We start from the raw sequence: 21,884 nt of genomic DNA on the forward strand, positions 1-21,884 counted from the left end.
AATCACATATATCCTGTGACTCCCAATATGTTATATATCTCTTACAATGCACGTGTGGCCTGCAATACGTAGGCCGCACCACACAGTGTTTAAGAAACCGAATTAATAAACACCGTAGCAATGTTACCCTCAAATACCAGCTTCATAGTGTGTCACGTCATGCTTCTTTTAATCATGAGGGTGATTTTTCGGCCTTCAAGGTATCCGCCATAGAACAGATTAATAAAGATGTCCCCCAGCGATTCAACATGCTTAGGCAGCGTGAAAATTTTTGGATATTTAAATTACGCACACTTCAGCCCCTGGGACTAAATGAATTTATTGAGAGTAACTTGTGATTATGGCTGTGCGGATATTTATATTTATATTTAACCTTTTTCCTTATTATGAGCTACCCATATTTGTGGACCAATGTGTGTTTTTTATCTATAGATTTTTATATTTGTATATGTATTTTTTATATATTTTCACACACATGAACTCCTTCATATATTTATAGATATTTATTCCCTATATATTAATATATTTCAATACCTATTTATCTACATATACTTTCATATTATCCTGTTATTTTATTAGCCTATATACCTGTGCAATCTTTATTTATTTATCTATATATGCACCCCTTATCTAGGTATTTTATATATTTTTTCATGCTTTTTAAATTACTGAATTCTTAACCTATTTTTATTTTAAAACATTCATGCATTATATTCATTCCTAGATACCATGCATACTGTTCTTTTAACATTTCTGTTTACATCAAACATACAGACTCCTTTCATCCAATTTATACAGAGCAGCGCTAAACCATGCGCTTGCTCTGTAATGTAAGATCTGCAGGGACCCGCTCCCTAGCGACGCGTCCCTGCTAACATACATGCCGAGTCTCCGCTCTGTTTGCAAACAGAGCGGTGACATGTGGCCGCTGTTCATATGCAGTGGACCCGTTCCTTAGCGGCGCGTCCCTGGTTACTTACACGCCGCATCTCCGCTCTGTTTGTAAACAGAGCGGTGACATATGGCCGTTGTTTACACACAGTGGAACGCATGGCTATGTTTATAGCGAGTGCGCACCAAGCCTCCACTCAGTATGTGAACCGGATTAACTCATAGATCTCTCTTTCACACTATTTAATAAAGCTTTTTTCTTTCTCCTTTTTAAGTTACTACCATCCCTATGTATAGGTAAAAAGTACAAGACTTAATCCAAACATCTAGCTTCCAGTTTTTCTACACTTCTATTGCTTTCGCTGTACCTCCCATCCTGAACCTATGACCCTGCCACCATCTTGCTTTTCAATCAATGTGTGTATAAAAAGCCCTCTGTTGCACTGTACTGTACAAATCTGTCAATCTGAAGAAGGGGTATGCTAACCCCGAAACGCGTTGTTGTATACTAATAAAGCTTGAATTCGTATCCACCTCCATGACCTGGTTGTGAGATTTCCTTGGACCTCCAAGCGCCTGATGAAAGGTCATCTTTTCTATTATTAAGCTCAGAGGAAAAGTTGTCTGGTTGCCCATAGCAACCAATCAGATTGCTTCTTTCATTTTTCACATGCCTTACTAAAAATGAAAGAAGCTAGCTGATTGATTGCTATGGGCAACTGGGCAAGTTTTCCTCTGCACAGGTTTTGATAAATCTCCCCCTTACACTTTATTATTCACATTATTAAAATACATAGCACCTTACAGTATTAATCACTATTATAGCCCGGAAATAACCATTTTTAATATCGATTTACCGCAAATTTACCGCAAGATGTCCCCCAGCGATTCAACATTCTTAGGCAGCGTGAAAATTTTTGGATATTTAAATTACGCACACTTCAGCCCCTGGGACTAAATGAATTTATTGAGAGTAACTTGTGATTATGGCTGTGCGGATATTTATATTTATATTTAACCTTTTTCCTTATTATGAGCTACCCATATTTGTGGACCAATGTGTGTTTTTTATCTATAGATTTTTATATTTGTATATGTATTTTTTATATATTTTCACACACATGAACTCCTTCATATATTTATAGATATTTACTCCCTATATATTAATATATTTCAATACCTATTTATCTACATATACTTTCATATTATCCTGTTATTTTATTAGCCTATATACCTGTGCAATCTTTATTTATTTATCTATATATGCACCCCTTATCTAGGTATTTTATATATTTTTTCATGCTTTTTAAATTACTGAATTCTTAACCTATTTTTATTTTAAAACATTCATGCATTATATTCATTCCTAGATACCATGCATACTGTTCTTTTAACATTTGTGTTTACATCAAACATACAGACTCCTTTCATCCAATTTATACAGAGCAGCGCTAAACCATGCGCTTGCTCTGTAATGTAAGATCTGCAGGGACCCGCTCCCTAGCGACGCGTCCCTGCTAACATACATGCCGAGTCTCCGCTCTGTTTGCAAACAGAGCGGTGACATGTGGCCGCTGTTCATATGCAGTGGACCCGTTCCTTAGCGGCGCGTCCCTGGTTACTTACACGCCGCATCTCCGCTCTGTTTGTAAACAGAGCGGTGACATATGGCCGTTGTTTACACACAGTGGAACGCATGGCTATGTTTATAGCGAGTGCGCACCAAGCCTCCACTCAGTATGTGAACCGGATTAACTCATAGATCTCTCTTTCACACTATTTAATAAAGCTTTTTTCTTTCTCCTTTTTAAGTTACTACCATCCCTATGTATAGGTAAAAAGTACAAGACTTAATCCAAACATCTAGCTTCCAGTTTTTCTACACTTCTATTGCTTTCGCTGTACCTCCCATCCTGAACCTATGACCCTGCCACCATCTTGCTTTTCAATCAATGTGTGTATAAAAAGCCCTCTGTTGCACTGTACTGTACAAATCTGTCAATCTGAAGAAGGGGTATGCTAACCCCGAAACGCGTTGTTGTATACTAATAAAGCTTGAATTCGTATCCACCTCCATGACCTGGTTGTGAGATTTCCTTGGACCTCCAAGCGCCTGATGAAAGGTCATCTTTTCTATTATTAAGCTCAGAGGAAAAGTTGTCTGGTTGCCCATAGCAACCAATCAGATTGCTTCTTTCATTTTTCACATGCCTTACTAAAAATGAAAGAAGCTAGCTGATTGATTGCTATGGGCAACTGGGCAAGTTTTCCTCTGCACAGGTTTTGATAAATCTCCCCCTTACACTTTATTATACACATTATTAAAATACATAGCACCTTACAGTATTAATCACTATTATAGCCCGGAAATAACCATTTTTAATATCGATTTACCGCAAATTTATTCAGATCAAATCAATTTTTTTAGAAAAATGTGGCTAATTATCCAAATCAAATTTTTCAAAAATTAAATCATCTCTAGTAATAACTTTAAAATGCTTTTTCTGAGAGGAGCAATTCTGAGATTGTTTTTCCGTGACATATTGTAAAGTACTTTATATAAGTGATGCATTATTGTTGACACAAATATTGGGAAATACTGGAAAATTTCTGTCATTTTTTTTTTTTTATTATTTATTTTATGGTGTTCACTGTGCATTAAATATGTTATATTTATTCTGTGGGTCGGTATGATTATGGCGATACCCATTTTATATAGCCTTTTATGTTCCTTTTCCTGAGCAAAATAATTTTTTTCCCTTTTTTGTGTCATCATGTTTCGACAGCCGTAAGTTTTTTATTTTTTGTCCGACAACATTGAATGAAAGCTACCTTTTGATCCTTTTTATTCCTCAATTTGTATTAAAATTGGCAAATTTTGCACTTTTTAGTATTTTATTTTTTTTTTTTTACGTGGGTTCACCATACAGGATAATTTACATTATATCTTTATAGTACATGTCATTAAGGACATGGCAATACCTAATATGTATATGATTTGTGTTTTTTTTTTATGATACAGGGATTTTATTTCGAAAGGGGCATTTTATTTATAATTTTTTTTTACTTCCTTCATACTTTTATTGACAATTTTTTGTTCTCACTTTTTACAAGTTATACTATGCTGCAATACATTTGTACTGCAGCACAGTATTACCTGATCAGCTGCACACAGTACAGCCTGTGCGATCCAGCCTGCAGCCATAGCAACCAACAGCGACAGCTGCTGCGGGTGCACGTGATATACGATCGCCGGCCCCAGCCCCGATATATATACGTCCATTTGCGTTAAGTCACAGGAAAAATTGTACGTATATATATATGCATCCATTTGTGGCAAGGGGTTAAGGTGTATAGGAAAATTGTCAGAATCAGCTGAAAGAACGCACAACCACTTTAAAGAGGTGGATTTTTTTTTTCTAATCAACTGGTGCCAAAAAGTTCAACAGTTTTGTAAATTAAAAATTTTAATCCTTCCAGCTGCTGTATGCTCCACAGGAAGTTGTAAAGTTCATTTCTGTCTGACCACAGTGTTCTCTGCTGCCACCTCCATGCCAGAAACTGTCCAGAGCACGAGAGGTTTGATATGGGGATTGTCTTCTACTCTGCACAGTTCCTGAGATGGACTAAGGTGAGCAGAGAACACTGGTCAGACAGAAAAGAAATCTACAATTTCCTCTGCAGCATACAGCAGCTGATAAGTAATGGAAGGATTAAGATTTTTAAATAGAAGCAATTTACAAATCTGTTTAACTTTTGGCCCCATTGATTAAAAGAAAAAAATTCCACTGGAGTACTCCTTTAAGAAGACTAAGTTCTGACCCTTAGAGAACCTATTCCAAAGGATAGGGGATAAGATGCCTGATCGCGGGGGTCCCGCCCCCGTGTTAAATCTTTCTCCGCCCCCTCAATGCAAGCCTATCGGAGGGGGCGTGACAGCTGTCAAGCCCCCTCCCATAGACTTGCATTGGGAGGGTGGGGCATGACATCACACGGGGGCAATCTTCCATTTCGTGGTCGGGAGCCAGAACCTCCAGCGCTGCCGGGAGCAGATACAGGTGGGTGCTTAATGCTATATTGTGGGGGTCCCCAGCGGCGGGACCCCCGGGATCAGACATTGTATCCCCTGACATAGGGGATAAGATGTCTAGGGGTTGAGTACCCCTTTAAAAAAAATGCATTAGCTAAATTGGTAATTTTTGCTTTTTCTTGGACAAAAATATTAGATTGGACAAAGATAGAAGGAATTGTTTGCTAACTTGACTTTATTAATCCAGCACTTCCAATCTTTGATCTTCTAAATTTATTTTGAAAATAATCTTCTTAAACCTTTTCCCCTCAATGCAGGTCTATTTGCCATTGATAACATCACAGGGGTTATCTCTGTCATAAAGTCACTGGACTATGAAAATACTACAAGCTATGAACTCAGAATTCAAGCCGATTCTATGCAAGTGGCTAGATTTAATCTACGAGCAGCTTCTAAAAGTAAGTTACAGTTCATTTACTGTGAAAGTGATGTTTCTCTTCATAAATTTCAGAACATTTTTTAAGAAGCAGACATTCCCATCTCACTGAGGACAGTATGCCCTGACTTCTATTCTATTATGTCCCATTTTTTCTAAACATTGGACGAATATATTTTCAAACTACAGGAAAGGACTGAAAATATGTCTCTGTTTTTGCAGATATACAGTTTTAGTTAACTCATTGTAGCCTATGAATATATCCTCTCCATCTTGTTTATTTATCTCTCTGTATCTATTCACCAACAGTCTAAAATACAGTATAATGGCCGATTCAGTCCGCCAAGCACAAGATATTGGGGGAGATTTATCAAAATCTGTGAAGAGGAAAAGTTGCTGAGATGCCCATAAGGAACCAATCTGATCACTTCTTTCATTTCGCAGAGGCCTTGTTAAAAATAAAAGAAGCAAGCTGATTGGTTGCTATGGGCAACTCAGCAACGTTTCCTCTGGACAGGTTTTGATGAATCTCCCCCATTATCTCCAAGGCTTTCACTTCGGACATGTGTGCATAATGTTAATGATTTTGTTGAGGTCTCTCAATTAAGAATGGTGTTTCTAGAAAGATAATTCTATCAAGCTATTGTTTATAATATTGATAACGTGAAAATATAGAAAATATTGAGCCAAACTATAGAAAGGAGAATGTAAAATGTCAAATAAAACCCATGGCCAAAATCATTTAAGGTAAACTAACAGTTGTATTTGGACCTTAACCCCTTAAAGACACAGCCCATTTTGACCTTAAAGGGGTATTCCAGTGGAAAACTTTTCTTTTTAACTCAACTGGTGCCAGAAACTTAAACAGATTTGTAAATTACTTCTGTTAACCCCTTAACGTCCCCTTTTGGTGGTACTTTGTGCATCAGGATGTACATTTACATCCTGTGTATGACCGCGAGCATCGGTGCGCATGATAAAATGCTGCGGCGATCCGATCATCTGTAATGGTGGACAGATGTCCCCTCATCTGCCTACATCCGTCTCCCGGCATCTCCTGCTCTGGTCTGAGATCGAGCAGACCAGAGCAGGAGAAAGCCGATACTACTGATCAGTGCATAGCAATGAACAGTATTAGCAATCAAATGATTGCTATAAATAGTCCCCTATGGGGATATAAAAAGTGTTTAAAAAAATGTTGAAAAATTTAAAAATAAAAAGTTAAAAAAAGTTAAAAATCCCCTCCCCCAATAAAAATAAAAATTGTCAGTTTTTCCCATTTTACCCCCAAAAAGCGTATTTTTTTTAATAAACATATTTGGTATCTCCAAGTGTGTAAATGTCTGAACTATCAAAATATAATGTGGATATTCCCGTACGGTGAACAAAGTAAAAGTAAAACATTTTAAAAAGTCAAAAAATTATGCTTTTTTTGTCATATTTTATAAAACGTTTTTTTTTATTAAAAATGATATAAAAGTTTTATATATGTGGTATCGATAAAAAGTACAGATTACGGCACAAAAAATGAGCCCTCATACCACCCTATATACGGAAAAAATGAAAAAGTTATAGGTGGTAAAAATAAGGTGATTTTAGATTACTGATTTTGTACAAAAAGATTTAGATTTTTTTAAGCGGCACAAAAATATGAAAGTTTCTAGCCATTGGTATCATTTTAATCGTATTGACCCACAGAATAAAGAACACATGTCATTTTTACCGTAAATTGTACAGTGTGAAAACGAAACCCTCCAAAATGTACAAAATTGTGGTTTTCATTCAAATTTCCTCCCTAAAAATTTTTTTTGGGGGGGTTTGCCATACATTTTATGGTAAAATGAAAGATTTCATTACAAAGTACAATTGTACTTATATGGGTCTGTAGATGGAAATATAAAAGATTATGGATTTTAGAAGGTGAGGAGGAAAAAACTAAAATGCAAAATGGCCTGGTCCTTAAGGTGAAAATGGGCTTGGTCCTTAAGGGGTTAAAAAAATGTTAATCCTTTCAGTACTTATTAGCTGCTGAATACTACAGAGCAAATTATTTTCTTTTTGGAACACAGTGCTCTCTACTGACATTATGACCACAGCTCACTCTGCTGACATCTCTGTCCATTTTAGGAACTGTTCAGAGCAGCATATGTTTTCTATGGGGATTTTCTCCTACTCTGGACAGTTCTTAAAATGGACAGAGATGTCAGCAGAGAGCACTGTGGTCATGATGTCAGCATAGAGCTCTGTGTTCCAAAAAGCAAAGAATTTCCTCTGTAGTATTCAGCAACTAATAAGTACTGGAAGGATTAAGATTTTTTAATAGAAGCAATTTGCAAATCTGTTTACATTTCTGGCACCAATTGATTATACAGAAAAAAAGTTTTAAGCCAATTTAATTTTTGTGTTTTTTGTTTTTTCCTCCTCCTCTTCTAAAAATCCATAACTCTTTTATATTTTCATTCACAGACCCATATGGGACTTGTTTTTTGCTTGACCAGTTGTCCTTTGTAATGACATCACTCATTTCACCTTAAAATGTATGGTAACCCCCCCCCCAAAAAAAATTTGTGTAAGGAAATGTAAACAAAAATCATAACTTTGAAAAAACATTTTTTTTTTTTTTGGGGGGGGGGGGGGGGGGGTTGTTTTCACGCTGTACACTTTACAGTAAAAATTACAGGTCTTCTTTATTCTCTGGGTCAATACGATTAAAATGATACCCATAGGTTACATACATTTCTATTGTTGAACTGCTTTTAAAAAATCACAACCTTTTTTTTCTACAAAACCAGTATGTTTAACCCCTTAAGGACCGAGCCCTTTTTCACCTTAAGGACCAGAGCATTTTTTGCAATTCTGACCACTGTCACTTTAAACATTAATAACTCTGGATTGCTTTTAGTTATCATTCTGATTCCGAGATTCCGTGACATATTCTACTTTAACTTAGTGGTAAAATTTTGTGGTATCTTGCATCCTTTCTTGGTGAAAAATCCCCAAATTTGATGAAAAAAATGAAAATTTTGCATTTTTCTAACTTTGAAGCTCTCTGCTTGTAAGGAAAATGGATATTCAAAATATTTTTTTTTTTTGGGTTCACATATACAATATGTCTACTTTATGTTTGCATCATAAAATTTATGAGTTTTTACTTTTGGAAGACACCAGAGGGCTTAAAAGTTCAGCAGCAATTTTACAATTTTTCACAAAATTTTCAAACTCGCTATTTTTCATGGACCAGTTCAGGTTTGAAGTGGATTTGAAGGGTCTTCATATTAGAAATACCCCATAAAAGACCCCATTATAAAAACTACACCCCCCAAAGTATTCAAAATGATATTCAGTAAGTGTATTAACCCTTTAGGTGTTTCACAGGAATAGCAGCAAAGTGAAGGAGAAAATTCAAAATCTTCATTTTTTACATTTGCATGTTCTTGTAGACCCAATTTTTGAATTTTTGCAAGGGATAAAAAGGAGAAAATTTTTACTTATATTTGAAACCCAATTTCTCTCGAGTAAGCACATACCTCATATGTCTATGTTAATTGTTTGGCGGGCGCAGTAGAGGGCTCAGAAGGGAAGGAGCGACAAATGGTTTTTGGGGGGCATGTCACCTTTAGGAAGCCCTTATGGTGCCAGGACAGCAAAAAAAAACAAAAAACATGGCATACCATTTTGGAAAATAGACCCCTCAGGGAACGTAACAAGGGTAAAGTGAACCTTAATACCCTACAGGTGTTTCACGACTTTTGCATATGTAAAAAAAATAATTTTTTTTTTTACCTAAAATGCTTGATTTTTCATTTTTAAAAAGGGTAATAGCAGAAAATACCCCCCAAAATTTGAAACCCAATTTCTACCAATTCAGAAAACACCCCATATGGGGGTGAAAATTGCTCTGCTGGCGCACTACAGGTCTCAGAAGAGAAGGAGTCACATTTGGCTTTTTGAAAGCAAATTTTGCTCTGGGGGCATGCCGCATTTAGGAAGCCCCTATGGTGCCAGAACAGCAAAAAAAAACACATGGCATACCATTTTGGAAACTAGACCCCTCGGGGAACGTAACAAGGGGTAATGTGAACCTTAATACCCTACAGGTGTTTCACGACTTTTGCATATGTGAAATTTATTTATTTTTTTACCTAAAATGCTTGGTTTCCCAAAATTTTTACATTTTTAAAAATGGTAATAGCAGAAAAAAAAAAAAAAATTTGAAGCCCAATTTCTCCCGATTCAGAAAACACCCCATATGGGGGTGAAAAGTGCTCTGCTGGCGCACTACAGGTCTCAGAAGAGAAGGAGTCACATTTGGCTTTTTTAAAGCAAATTTTGCTCTGGGGGCATGCCGCATTTAGGAAGCCCCTATGGTGCCAGAACAGCAAAAAAAAAAACACATGGCATACCATTTTGGAAACTAGACCCCTTGGGGAATGTAACAAGGGTAATGTGAACCTTAATACCCTACAGGTGTTTCACGACTTTTGCATATGTGAATTTTTTTTTTTTTTTTTACCTAAAATGCTTGGTTTCCCAAAATTTTTACATTTTTAAAAAGTGTAATAGCAGAAGACACCCCCCCAAAATTTGAAGCCCAATTTCTCACGATTCAGAAAACACCCCATATGGGGGTGAAAAGTGCTCTGCTGGCGCACTACAGGTCTCAGAAGAGAAGGAGTCACATTTGGCTTTTTTAAAGCAAATTTTGCTCTGGGGGCATGCCGCATTTAGGAAGCCCCTATGGTGCCAGAACAGCAAAAAAAAAACACATGGCATACCATTTTGGAAACTAGACCCCTTGGGGAACGTAACAAGGGTAATGTGAACCTTAATACCCTACAGGTGTTTCACGACTTTTGCATATGTGAATTTTTTTTTTTTTTTTTACCTAAAATGCTTGGTTTCCCAAAATTTTTACATTTTTAAAAAGTGTAATAGCAGAAGACACCCCCCCAAAATTTGAAGCCCAATTTCTCACGATTCAGAAAACACCCCATATGGGGGTGAAAAGTGCCCTGCTGGCGCACTACAGGTCTCAGAAGAGAAGGAGTCACATTTGGCTTTTTGAAAGCAAATTTTGCTCTGGGGGCATGCCGCATTTCGGAAGCCCCTATGGTGCCAGGACAGCAAAAAAAAAAACACATGGCATACCATTTTGGAAACTAGACCCCTCGGGGAACGTAACAAGGGGTTAAGTGAACCTTTATACCCCACAGGTGTTTCATGACTTCTGTATATGTAAAAAAAAAATTTTTTTTTTTACCTAAAATGCTTGTTTTCCCAAAAATTTTACATTTTTAAAAAGGGTAATAGCAGAAAATCACCCCTAAAATTTGAAGCCCAATTTCTCCCGAGTACGGCGATACCCCATATGTGACCCTAAACTGTTGCCTTGAAATACGACAGGGCTCCAAAGTGAGAGCGCCATGTGCATTTGAGGCCTAAATTAGGGACTTGCATAGGGGTGGACATAGAGGTATTCTACGCCAGGGATTCCCAAACAGGGTGCCTCCAGCTGTTGTAAAACTCCCAGCATGCCTAGACAGTCAGTGGCTATCTGGCAATACTGGGAGTAGTTGTTTTGCAACAGCTGGAGGCTCCGTTCTGGAAACAGTGGCGTACCAGACGTTTTTCATTTTTATTGGGGAGGGGGGCTGTGTAGGGGTATGTGTATATGTAGTGTTTTTTTTACTTTTTATTTTGTGTTAGTTTAGTGTTTTTAGGGTACAGTCACACGGGTGGGGGTTCACAGTAGTTTCTCGCTGGCAGCTTGAGCTGCAGCAGAAAATTTGCCGCAGCTCAAACTTGCAGCCGGATACTTACTGTAATCCTCCGCCCATGTGAGTGTACCCGTACGTTCACATTGGGGGGGGCATCCAGCTGTTGCAAAACTACAACTCCCAGCATGTACGGTCTATCAGTGGATGCTGGGAGTTGTAGTTTTGCAACCGCTGGAGGCTTCGTTTTGGAAACAGTGGCGTACCAGACGTTTTTCATTTTTATTGGGGAGGGGGGCTGTGTAGGGGTATGTGTATATGTAGTGTTTTTTACTTTTTATTTTGTGTTAGTGTAGTGTAGTGTTTTTAGGGTACAGTGGCACGGGCGGAGGGTTCACAGTAGTTTCTCGCTGGCAGTTTGAGCAGCGGCAGAAAATTTGCCGCAACTCAAACTTGCAGCCGGATACTTACTGTAATCCTCCGCCCATGTGAGTGTACCCTGTACGTTCACATGGGGGGGGGGGGGGGGAAATACCTCCAGTTGTTGCAAAACTACAATTCCCAGCATGTACGGTCTATCAGTGCATGCTGGGAGTTGTAGTTTTGCAACAGCTGGAGACACACAGGTTGTGAAACACCGAGTTTGGTAACAAACTCAGTGTTTTGCAACCAGTGTGCCTTCAGCTGTTGCAAAAGCTACAACCCCCAGCATGTACAGACAGCAGAAGGGCATGCTGGGTCTTGTAGTTATGCAACAGCCGGAGGCATACTACATTGGCTGGGGATGCTGGGGATTGTAGTTATGCAACAGCTGGAGACACACTGGTTTGCTACTTAACTCAGTGTGCCTTCAGCTGTTGCAAAACTACAACTCTCAGCAGTCACCGACAGCCAACGGGCATGCTGGGAGTTGTAGTTATGCAACCACCAGATGCACCACTACAACTCCCAGCATGCACTTTAGCTGATTGTGCAAGCTGGGAGTTGTAGTTATACAACAGCTGAAGGTACACTTTTCCATAGAAAGAATGTGCCTCCAGCTGTTGCAAAACTACAAGTCCCAGCATGCCCATAAGGACATGCTGGGAGTTGTAGTGGTCTGCCTCCTGCTGTTGCATAACTACAGCTCCCAGAATGCCCTTTTCGCATGCTGGGAGCTGTTGCTAAGCAACAGCAGGAGGCTGTCACTCACCTCCTGCTGCTGCTCCACGATGCCGCCGCACAGGTCAGTCCCTCGCCGCCACCGTCACTCCTGGGGCCCCGATCCCAACAGGGACGCCGGGGATCGGGGTCCCCAGCACCGGGGGTCGTCTTCCCGCTCACGTCCTCCGGAAGAGGGGCGGAGCGGGTTGCGGGAGTGACACCCGCAGCAGGCGCCCTGATTGGTCGGCCGGGAATCCGGCCGACGAATCAGGGCGATCGTGAGGTGGCACCAGTGCCACCTCACCCCTGCTGGCTCTGGCTGTTTACTGGCCGATTAGCCAGTAATTCCGGGTCATCGGGTCACTGGAGACCCGATTGACCCGGAATCTGCCGCAGATCGCTGGACTGAATTGTCCAGCGATCTGCGGCAATCGCCAACATGGGGGGACATAATGACCCCCCTGGGCGATATGCCGGGATGCCTGCTGAACGATTTCAGTAGGCATCCGGCTCCGGCTCCCCTCCGGCTAGCGGCGGGGGCCGGAAATGCTCAGGGCGTATCCATACGCCCTCGGTCCTTAAGGACTTGGAAACGGGGGCGTATGGATACGCCCTATGTCCTTAAGGGGTTAAAATTGCCCTATTTTGACCACCTCTAACTTTCTTATTTTTCCGTATTCAGTGATGTGGGCTCATTTTTTGCACCATGATCTGTAGTTTGTTTTAGTACCACATTTGCACATATGTGACTTTTTAATCGCTTTTTATAAAAGAAAAAATCCATTTTTGACTTGTTTGTATTTTTTTTTACGTTTACGCTGTTTGGGAATCATCATTTTTATAGTTCGGGAACTTTACGCATACGACGATACCAAATATGTTTATGATTTATGTTTTTTACGCTTTTGTGTATTAACTTGGGTGAAAGGGATGATTTAACCTTTATTGAGGGAGGGGCTTTTCTAAGTTTTTCTCACTGCCCCAGATGCTGTGATCTGAATTGATCACGGCATCTGAGGGGTTAATGGCAGACATCAGCACAATCGCTGATGTCTGCCATTACTGGTGGGTCCTTGGCTGCTGAGAGCTGCAATGTACGGTGCGGTGCCATAAGTGACGCTACGCAGTACGCATGTCCTTAAGGGGTTAAAGGGATACTTTACCTTAAAACATCTCATCCCCTATCCAAAAGGGGGTCTGGCCGCTGGGTCCCCCTGCCGATCTCTAGGATAGCTCTTCAACGTTCTTGAACACGGAAGCTTGGAGCTTCCATTTTTGTGAAGTCATGCCACATCCCCTTCATTCATGTCTATGGGAGGGGGAGTAACGGCTAGTACATACATAGCCATCACGCCTCCTTATATTGACATGAATGGAGGGGGCATGACAGAGTTTTTACCATGAACCTGATGACTGGAGTGCCAGGGCTGAGACTAGCACCCCCCACAATCAGACATTTCTTCCCCTATCCTTTGGATAAGGGAAAATATTGGCGGAGTACCCTATTATTACTGCCCCCAGTACATTCTTAAAGGCCAGGAGTCTGTCTGGGTGATGTTTATGTAAACAAAATTTGTTGCCCCAATCCTCATAGGCAAATTACCTTTATCTAGTCACAGAGGTCAGAGCATGGACATTTATAGTAACATTGACCAGTCCCATTCCCTTCTCAAATGGTCTTGATTGACATCTCTGAGCACAGGGAACATCATTATTAATGAAAATAGTTTGGGAAGGAGGAGGTGGTGCGGCCATGTGACTAGAAAAAGAACATTTGCATGTTGTGCATACATTTTTCTAAAGTACGTATGGTCTGAGCTCTCCTTCAACCTGACACTAAAGTATCTCTCCCTGTCATGGGCAGGTTTCAGCCTACTGACACTACTGATTCTACCTACTATTAGGAGACCAGAGTCCAATGATAACATTTATGAAATATTGACTCTTAGTGGCTGTTTGTTAAACAAGTTTTTTGTATCACATCTTTTTTAATGCAGTGATAAATTTAAATAAAGTTTATTCTAATAATAGTAACCCTAAAAAGCCTCTAAATAGAGCTAATGGGCTGTTTTTTTTTTCCCTTTCATTAGTTTCTCAACACTTTTTGGCAATTTACCAGAGTTTCTTGATTATTATTTTTTTTTTATTGTAACAATTCCCAGCACAATTATGAGCCTTAAACCATAAGCTGGGCAAGATGCTGTATTGGAAAGATAGGACCTACATGCAATTTAATACTCACAAAGGAAAACATTTACGAATGCAAAGGAAAATATATGTGATACCTAGAGCAACATGTCAGATTACAGCTTGGATATTTTAAATGTCCTTTTAAAAATGAAAGAAGGAATTTGGCTGTGTGTCATGGGCAACATTTTTCCTTTGTACATGTTTTTACAGATCTCTCTATATCTACCATATAATGTTATGTATGACCATATATTCTAGAAGCTAAAGGCATGGGAAATCTTCTTCCTACAACCATAGCTATAAATGTTTGAAATTGTCTTCTGCCACACTAATATGGAGTCCACTTAAAGAAAGCTATGTGAAAGGTAGAAAGAAAATTCCAAGAAATAATTCCAAAAAATTGTTATCAAATGCTTTCGGTTATTAAATTGTAGTAAAATAAAGCTATATCACTAGGCTATGTTTATCATCAGTAAGGGTCAGACCACTGAGATCCTTATTAATCCTTATTATAAATGCTAGTTTTGCACTGCATCCTCTTTACCATAGAGACACTCTAGCCACGTATTTTGCACAGAATGTTATCACTAAATTGGGCAAGCTGCAGTTTTCTGTACAATGGTTTAAAATATCACTTTTGTAATGATGTATCACAAAGATAAACCATAATTTCATAATTGTTGGGGGTCTGACCCAGGGGTGTAACTAGAATTTATAGGGCCCCATAGCAAAATTTAGGAATGGACCCCCCCTTCCTACTGATTTAGCTATAGGGTCCTACTAATCGCCTGAGCTCTGACTTCGGGTGCCTGACAGGGGATTGTCGATACACTACTAGATCGAGATTTACTGCAGTCCCTTCAGAAAGATCTGCTGAGCCATCAGCATAGTACAGGAAGGTTTGTGAGCAGTGGTGCAGGTGCCTATATACAAAGACCAGACAACCACAGTCGAGCCCCCCTGTCCCACAGGCCACATAGCAGTTGCATGGTCTGCCTATATAAACATAATACCATATGTCCGACCACTAGGATCCCCACCATCCCAAGAATAACAGGGCTGCAGTGCTTATTTACAGCTGCATCTTTATGTAAGTTGCCCCAAAACAGTGGTGTTCCGAATAACTGGCTTTTGCTAGGAACTGTAGCAAACTCTACTCAAGTGCTGCAATTTCCTTTACCAAGGTTGGTTGGGGTGCCACAGTGCAGGGAAAAGCAGTAAAGTGGATGCATCACTAAAATTAACATTGTGGAACCTTTTTAGGATTGCGCGACCCCCTTGATCATATTGAGATAACATATCCCAACACTATTTACAAAAGTGAAATAACCCTTTAATCCTTTATTTCTGAAACCATAATAATTAAAAAAAAAAACATTCAGCTTTAATTTATGCAAATCAAATAAGTAATGTGGGAAGTGGTAGGTTTCACTGATTAAGGCTATGATGATGTATATTATAAAAATTCTGCTTACCCCATTTCAATTAACTCGAGTTAATGGGCAAAAATAATTGAGTAGTATGCTAGTATTCCATTTTAATTTGCTTGCTTCGGCTAGCACGTATAAAGAACAATTTGCTATGCAAAGGATTTTTTTTTTTTTTTTTTTTTTTTACTTTATAGCAGCTGCTGTAACTTTTTTTTCTTCAATGCAGTTCTATCTTGGTATGAATATTTACTATGGATATTACTCATTTGGGCAATGTAAAATATCCTAATGCATACATAGCACCTTTTTACTTATACCACTAGGCTTTTTAGGAAAGGCAAATTAAAAATTATTACCATTAATATTTATGCAGAGCTAGCATGTCTCAAAGCAATTAATGGATTGTGCATTCACTTTCATGAAAAGATTGGCTTGGTATGGAGTTGAATTACTAGGCTGTGGTTTTCTAGAGCTGCAGCATATATTTATATGAGATGGATAAGGATGTATTGTGCAACAGACGAACCCTCATAGTTTGCCTATTATTCAGATCTGAAAAAACAAAATGATTGTTTTCAATGTATCAGTTCACTCTACAAGGAGCAGGCAGCAAATATTGCTTGTACACATCCGTTTTTCAGTCGGCGCTATGTGTTTCACAGCTTATAGGGAAAGTAAGTTAACGTTTGACACATTTGACATATACACTATGCATACACATTAAAGTGTACCAGTCATTAGCAAAAACTTTTTCTTTAATGTAGATTATACCATTATGTATACATTTATGTACAATTTTTTTTTTTATATTTTTGGGTGAAAAAATGCTGTCCCTGCAGTGTCCCTCCAGCCTGTGTGTCTCTGTGAGGAGACCAAATAAAGTTACTGTGGGCAGGACAAGTAGGGCTCTGTGCAAGCTCCTGGCTTGTCAGTCTTCCCGATGTGTGAGCTGGGAGTGTGTTATAGAGACTCATTGCATCTGAGCCCTGCTTGTCCTCAGTGCACAGAGCCCTGCTTGTCCTCAGTGTACAGAGCCCTGCTTGTCCTCAGTGTACAGAGCCCTGCCTGTCCTCACTGCACAGAGCCCTGCTTGTCCTCAGTGTACAGAGCCCTGCTTGTCCTAGGTGTACAGAGCCCTGCTTGTCCTCAGTGCACAGAGCCCTGCTTGTCCTCAGTGCACAGAGCCCTGCTTTTCCTCAGTGTACAGAGCCCTACTTGTCCTCAGTGTACAGTGCATTGTAGAGTGGATACAATACAAGCCTTGTGCTAAAATAATAAAATACGTTGTCCCACATCATTCTGCACTTAATACTCCATAAAGACAAAGTGAATTCCAAATTTTAACTTTTTTTGTTCCACGTTTTAAAAAGAGTAACCAGAATTTCACATGGACAAAATTATTCAGACCCTTTGCTATGACACTTAAAATTTAGTTCTTGGGTTTTTCCTTTTCCCTTCATCATCTCTGAAATATTTTTATACCTGGATTGGAGTTCACCTGTGATAAAGTAAATTGATTAGTCATGATTTGAAAAGATATAGTCCTGCCTATAAAAGGTCTCTCTGTTGCCCTGAAAGTTCCCAAGAGAACAGTGAAATCCAGAATTCTGCCATGGAAATTTGAAACAATCATGACTCTTCCTAGAGCTGTCTGCCCAACCAAACTAAGAAGTGTGTTGGCAAGAGGGGTGACCAATAGCTCAATGACTGAGCTCCAAAAGATCATGTGTGCAGATTGGAGAAACATCCAAAAAGTCAGCCATCACTGCAACACTCCACCACCATTTTATAGAGTGGCCATAAAGAAGGCTCTCTCCAGTAAAATAAACTTGAAAGCCTACATAAGGTTTGCAAAAAGACTCTCAGACTTTGAGAAACAAGATTTTCGAGACTAATGAAATCAGAAATTGTAAGCCTCAATTGTAAGGAGGAAACCAAGCACTACTCATCACCTGTACAATACCACCCCTACAGTGAATCATGGTGGTGGCCAAATCATGCTGTGGGGTGTTGTTCAGCAGCTGGGACAGGAAGACTGATCAAGGTTGAGGGAAAGCTGAATGAAGCAAAGCACAGAGATATTCTCAATGAAAACCTGATCCAAAGCACTCTGGACCTCGGCCTGGCCCAAAGGTTCACCTTCCAACAATACAATGACCTTGAGCACACAGTTAAGACAACACAGGAGTGGCTAAGGGACAGCTCTATGCATATCCTTGAGTTGCCCAGAAAGAACCCATCTCTGGAGAGACCTGAAAATGGCTGTCCACAGACAGTCTCCATCCAACATGACAGAGAGGATCTGCAGAGAAGAATAGAAATTCCCCAAATTCAGGTGTGTAAACCTTGTGGCTGCAATTGCTGCCAAAACTTAAACTAAGTACTGAGTAAAGGGTCTGAATACTTATGTCAATGCAAAATGTAATTAGGCTTTTCCTTTTCAATACATTTGCAAACAAATTCTAACAATCTGTTTTCACATTCTTATTATGGGTGAAGAGAAAGACTAGTGGGGAAAGACTTTTATTTTGTTGATTTTAGGATAAGACCCCAACATACCAAAATGTAAAAAAAAAGTGAAAGGTCTGAAAACTTTCCATGTGCACTGTACTTTTTCTCTGACAGAATTCTTCAGCATAAGACATATGCGTTCATCAACAGAGCCCCACAGTATACACTTTAATACTTTTTGTTCAATAGCATAGCCAAGTATTTATTGAATAACAAAGATGTTGTGTCCCTGGGTGCTAAAGGGACACTTTTTTGGCATACTTTGGATCAGTAGAGCCATATATGAAGATATTGGGCACGTCTTAGTTTGGTTTGTAAATGTATGCTCTGCAATTTGAAGAGAAAGTACAGTAGATGTGGTATCAGAAAGCATATCAATGAAATGTTATACAAATAAGAACTAGGAGAAAAAATGATAACGACTATGATGGAACGACTATGTGAGAGGTGCCCTCTGCAACTACAGACAAATGTTCACTTATGAGATAATATATCTGTCAGTGTGTTTTATTATTCCACACACTATATCTGGAAAGATTTGATCTCAGATTGGAGCAATGCCCATGGACTACACTGACGTGTGTTGATAGAGCATGTTACCAGGGAAAACTTTGTTACCTAATCTCCTGTATGTTTCCCGTACTGTATGATTATGGTTCAGCTCAATGATAACAGACCCACAGAGGAGGATATACATTAACTGTAAATATCCATTTACAGTGTGCTTTAAAATATCAAGACATTCCATAGTATGACTATATAGACTATAGGATGACCTTACTTTGTGCAGCAATAGATTTAGATATCAGTGAGTACTGGCATAAGGCACCGGTCCACTGAAGAAATTCAATATTTTGTTTCTAGGATATTCTAGTGAATAAAGGCTTTCACTGCGGAGATTAATCATCGGTGCAAATCTTTTCGCTGGCCAGTTGCATTAAAAGAATGGAATAAAATGTTGTGAGAATCAGTTGGAGTTAACCTTTAAAAGCATATCAAACTGTTTCTCAAATGATATGGAATTAGTTTGTGATTACAACTTGTGAACTTGCAAATGGAAAAAAAAATGGTACGTTGCGTAAACCAGGATTTTAATGACTGATGATAACTGTCTTCAAGTTTCGAAAAGTTCCCCATGCAAGCAATCTGGATAAATTATTCTGTAGCATTTATTTAACCAGTCAATCATTACGTTGTCCTGTGGAGATCCTCCACTGTAGTGGGATCACTGCACTTAAAGTCAAATCCCCTTTATATGACTTTATATGGGCAAATGTAGTAGATGCTCCTTGTTAAAAAATAAATAAAAAGACAGACAGATCTGTGAAATCACATATAACTGACAATACATTTCCAATTGCTGGCAGCCAAATGCTTTTTTAGCTGACAAATGTAAGCTCAAATAAGAATGCATGTTTTTTCAATGGAGAGGAAGGATAAATTGCTGCCAGACACCTATGGTGGGGGCTTATCCTTGCAATATCAAAAGTATGAAGCAGTTAAAATCTAACAGGCCTGATTCTTCTCTCTACCAATATCTGCCATTGGAGAAAGTAAGGAGGCCACCTTAAAGGGATTACCCACCATAAGGTGATTTTAGTACATACCTGCCAGACAGTGATGGACATGCTTAGGAAGGATCTGCGCTTGTCTTGGGGCTAAATGGCTATGTTGTGAGATTACCTTAACACTGTGGCTAGCTGTTTGTGTACTGGTATTTCCTGTGTGACTTTTCTTTTTTTTTACTACAAATCCCACAATTCCATTTTCCTCCCTCCCACACATCAGCCACCCCACCCATTGAAAAATAAATGAGCTGCATCCATTCAAAAGACCTGTGGTTTTCAATCAGGGTGCCTACAGCTGTTGCATTAGTTGCAGATTGATCCCTCCACCCATTGAAGCAGACAGGCTCCCTGTCATCCGCTGACTAGTGAGTCAGGTCTCGGCCGCATTGCAACCTGGGAAAAATCTGAGACAACAGTAATTTTGTATGCTGTTAAAAATAAATATTGGAGTAAAAATCACATAAGAATTGTGAGAAAACCATCACACACAGGTACAGACATTATATTATGAACTACACTAACTTTACAGCTCCTGTAGCATAGTCAAAAAAAAAAAATCCTGGAATACCCCTTTAAACATGAGATGGTTAAAATCTGTTGATTCAGCCAACACATCTTTAACATGTTTGGCAAGTTTAAGATATAATCTCTATAAACTAAACTTCAACAATGCTAATCTTTCTTTATATTACAGTTCATTCATTTCCATAAAGGAATATTCCAGCATTTGAAAAAATATCACCTATCCTGTACGATTGAGTGTCTCATGACAGAGGGTCCCAACCACTGGCACCCCCAATGCCATGTCCAGAATGGCAACCAAATCTCCCTGTGCACAATGCACAGGGTGGTCACACCACCCCTCCATGCATTCTTTCTTTGAGTGCTAGAGATCTAACAGCACAGTGCTTGGCTGTGTCCAGAATGCATGGAGGGAATGTGATGACCCCACACTCTGCACAGGGAGATTTTTTGTGCTGTTTTGGAGATCCCAAGGTGTCTCAGTGGTCTGGCCCCACACAATTAGACACTTAGCCGCTATCCTGTAGATAGGGGATACACTTTCAAATGCTGGTGTTCCCTTTTAAGGGCCTTTTACATGGACTGATTATTGGTTGATTAAACATTGTAGAAACGCTTGGTCCTGATAAGCACTCTCTTTGGTGACACTTAGTATTGTTCCATATTATATTTGCTTAGGCACTTTGTTTGCAGATGTATGGTGCCACCTCACACCATCTCCTCCCTTAGCAGGTTATGCAGTCATTTTAAGAAATGCTTGTGTCAAAAGAAATGAGAAAAAAACATCAGCATGCCTTTGTGTAAAATCACTGTGAAGTACAACATGTAACTATATTAGGCTATTAGCCTTGTGCGTGAGGCCTAAATCTCATGGGAATCTTAACATTTATGTTGACAGTGAATATGGTTTGGTTCTAACTTACAGAAACAGTTGTAAACACTTGAGAAATTTTGGCTTTGGGGCTTAGTCTTTTCTAGTTACAGTATACTTGACCTGCCCTTGACCCTTGCTTGACTCTCCCTTTTATGATCTATCAAGTTGCAGTTTTCCCGTCATTCTTTTTTACTTAATTCCCATGTACTTTTGCTGTCAATGTAAATGCTAAATGAGGAAATTAAACAGGCTCCAGTATGGAAAGTTACATAAAAGTTTCTTAATGCATCTGGGATCCAAGACTATTAGCGGCAACAGGCCTCTGCTGTTCCAAGTATCTGAAATGACTTCATATTTTCTACATGAAAAATTCTTTGAACTGATCTGTGGAGACAGATTAGGGTGATGTTTAGTGAAAGGTAATTAAGCACAACAGTGACCGTTTATTTAGAGACAGATTAGCACAGCGGTCTGCATTAAGTATTTGCCTATTTCTATATCAGGGGCTTTTTTAGCTTCGTACCAAAGGAGGTTTCAAATATTTAAGGCGATTAGTTTTTGTTCTCGGTTCATGT

The 21,884-nt window shown here is 39.3% G+C and overlaps 1 protein-coding gene across 1 annotated transcript in view; it reads left to right on the plus strand.

Annotated features, from left to right (window-relative positions):
- Positions 1-21,884, plus strand: part of PCDH15 (protocadherin related 15) — a 1,516,206-nt gene that overhangs the window by 1,231,090 nt on the left and 263,232 nt on the right. Inside the window, exon 27 of the mRNA XM_056530010.1 lies at positions 5,239-5,379. Coding sequence (XP_056385985.1) covers positions 5,239-5,379 — 141 coding nt within the window. The remainder of the gene's footprint in view (positions 1-5,238; positions 5,380-21,884) is intronic.

Source organism: Hyla sarda, chromosome 7 (assembly GCF_029499605.1).
Source record: "Hyla sarda isolate aHylSar1 chromosome 7, aHylSar1.hap1, whole genome shotgun sequence".
NCBI lineage: Eukaryota > Metazoa > Chordata > Amphibia > Anura > Hylidae > Hyla > Hyla sarda.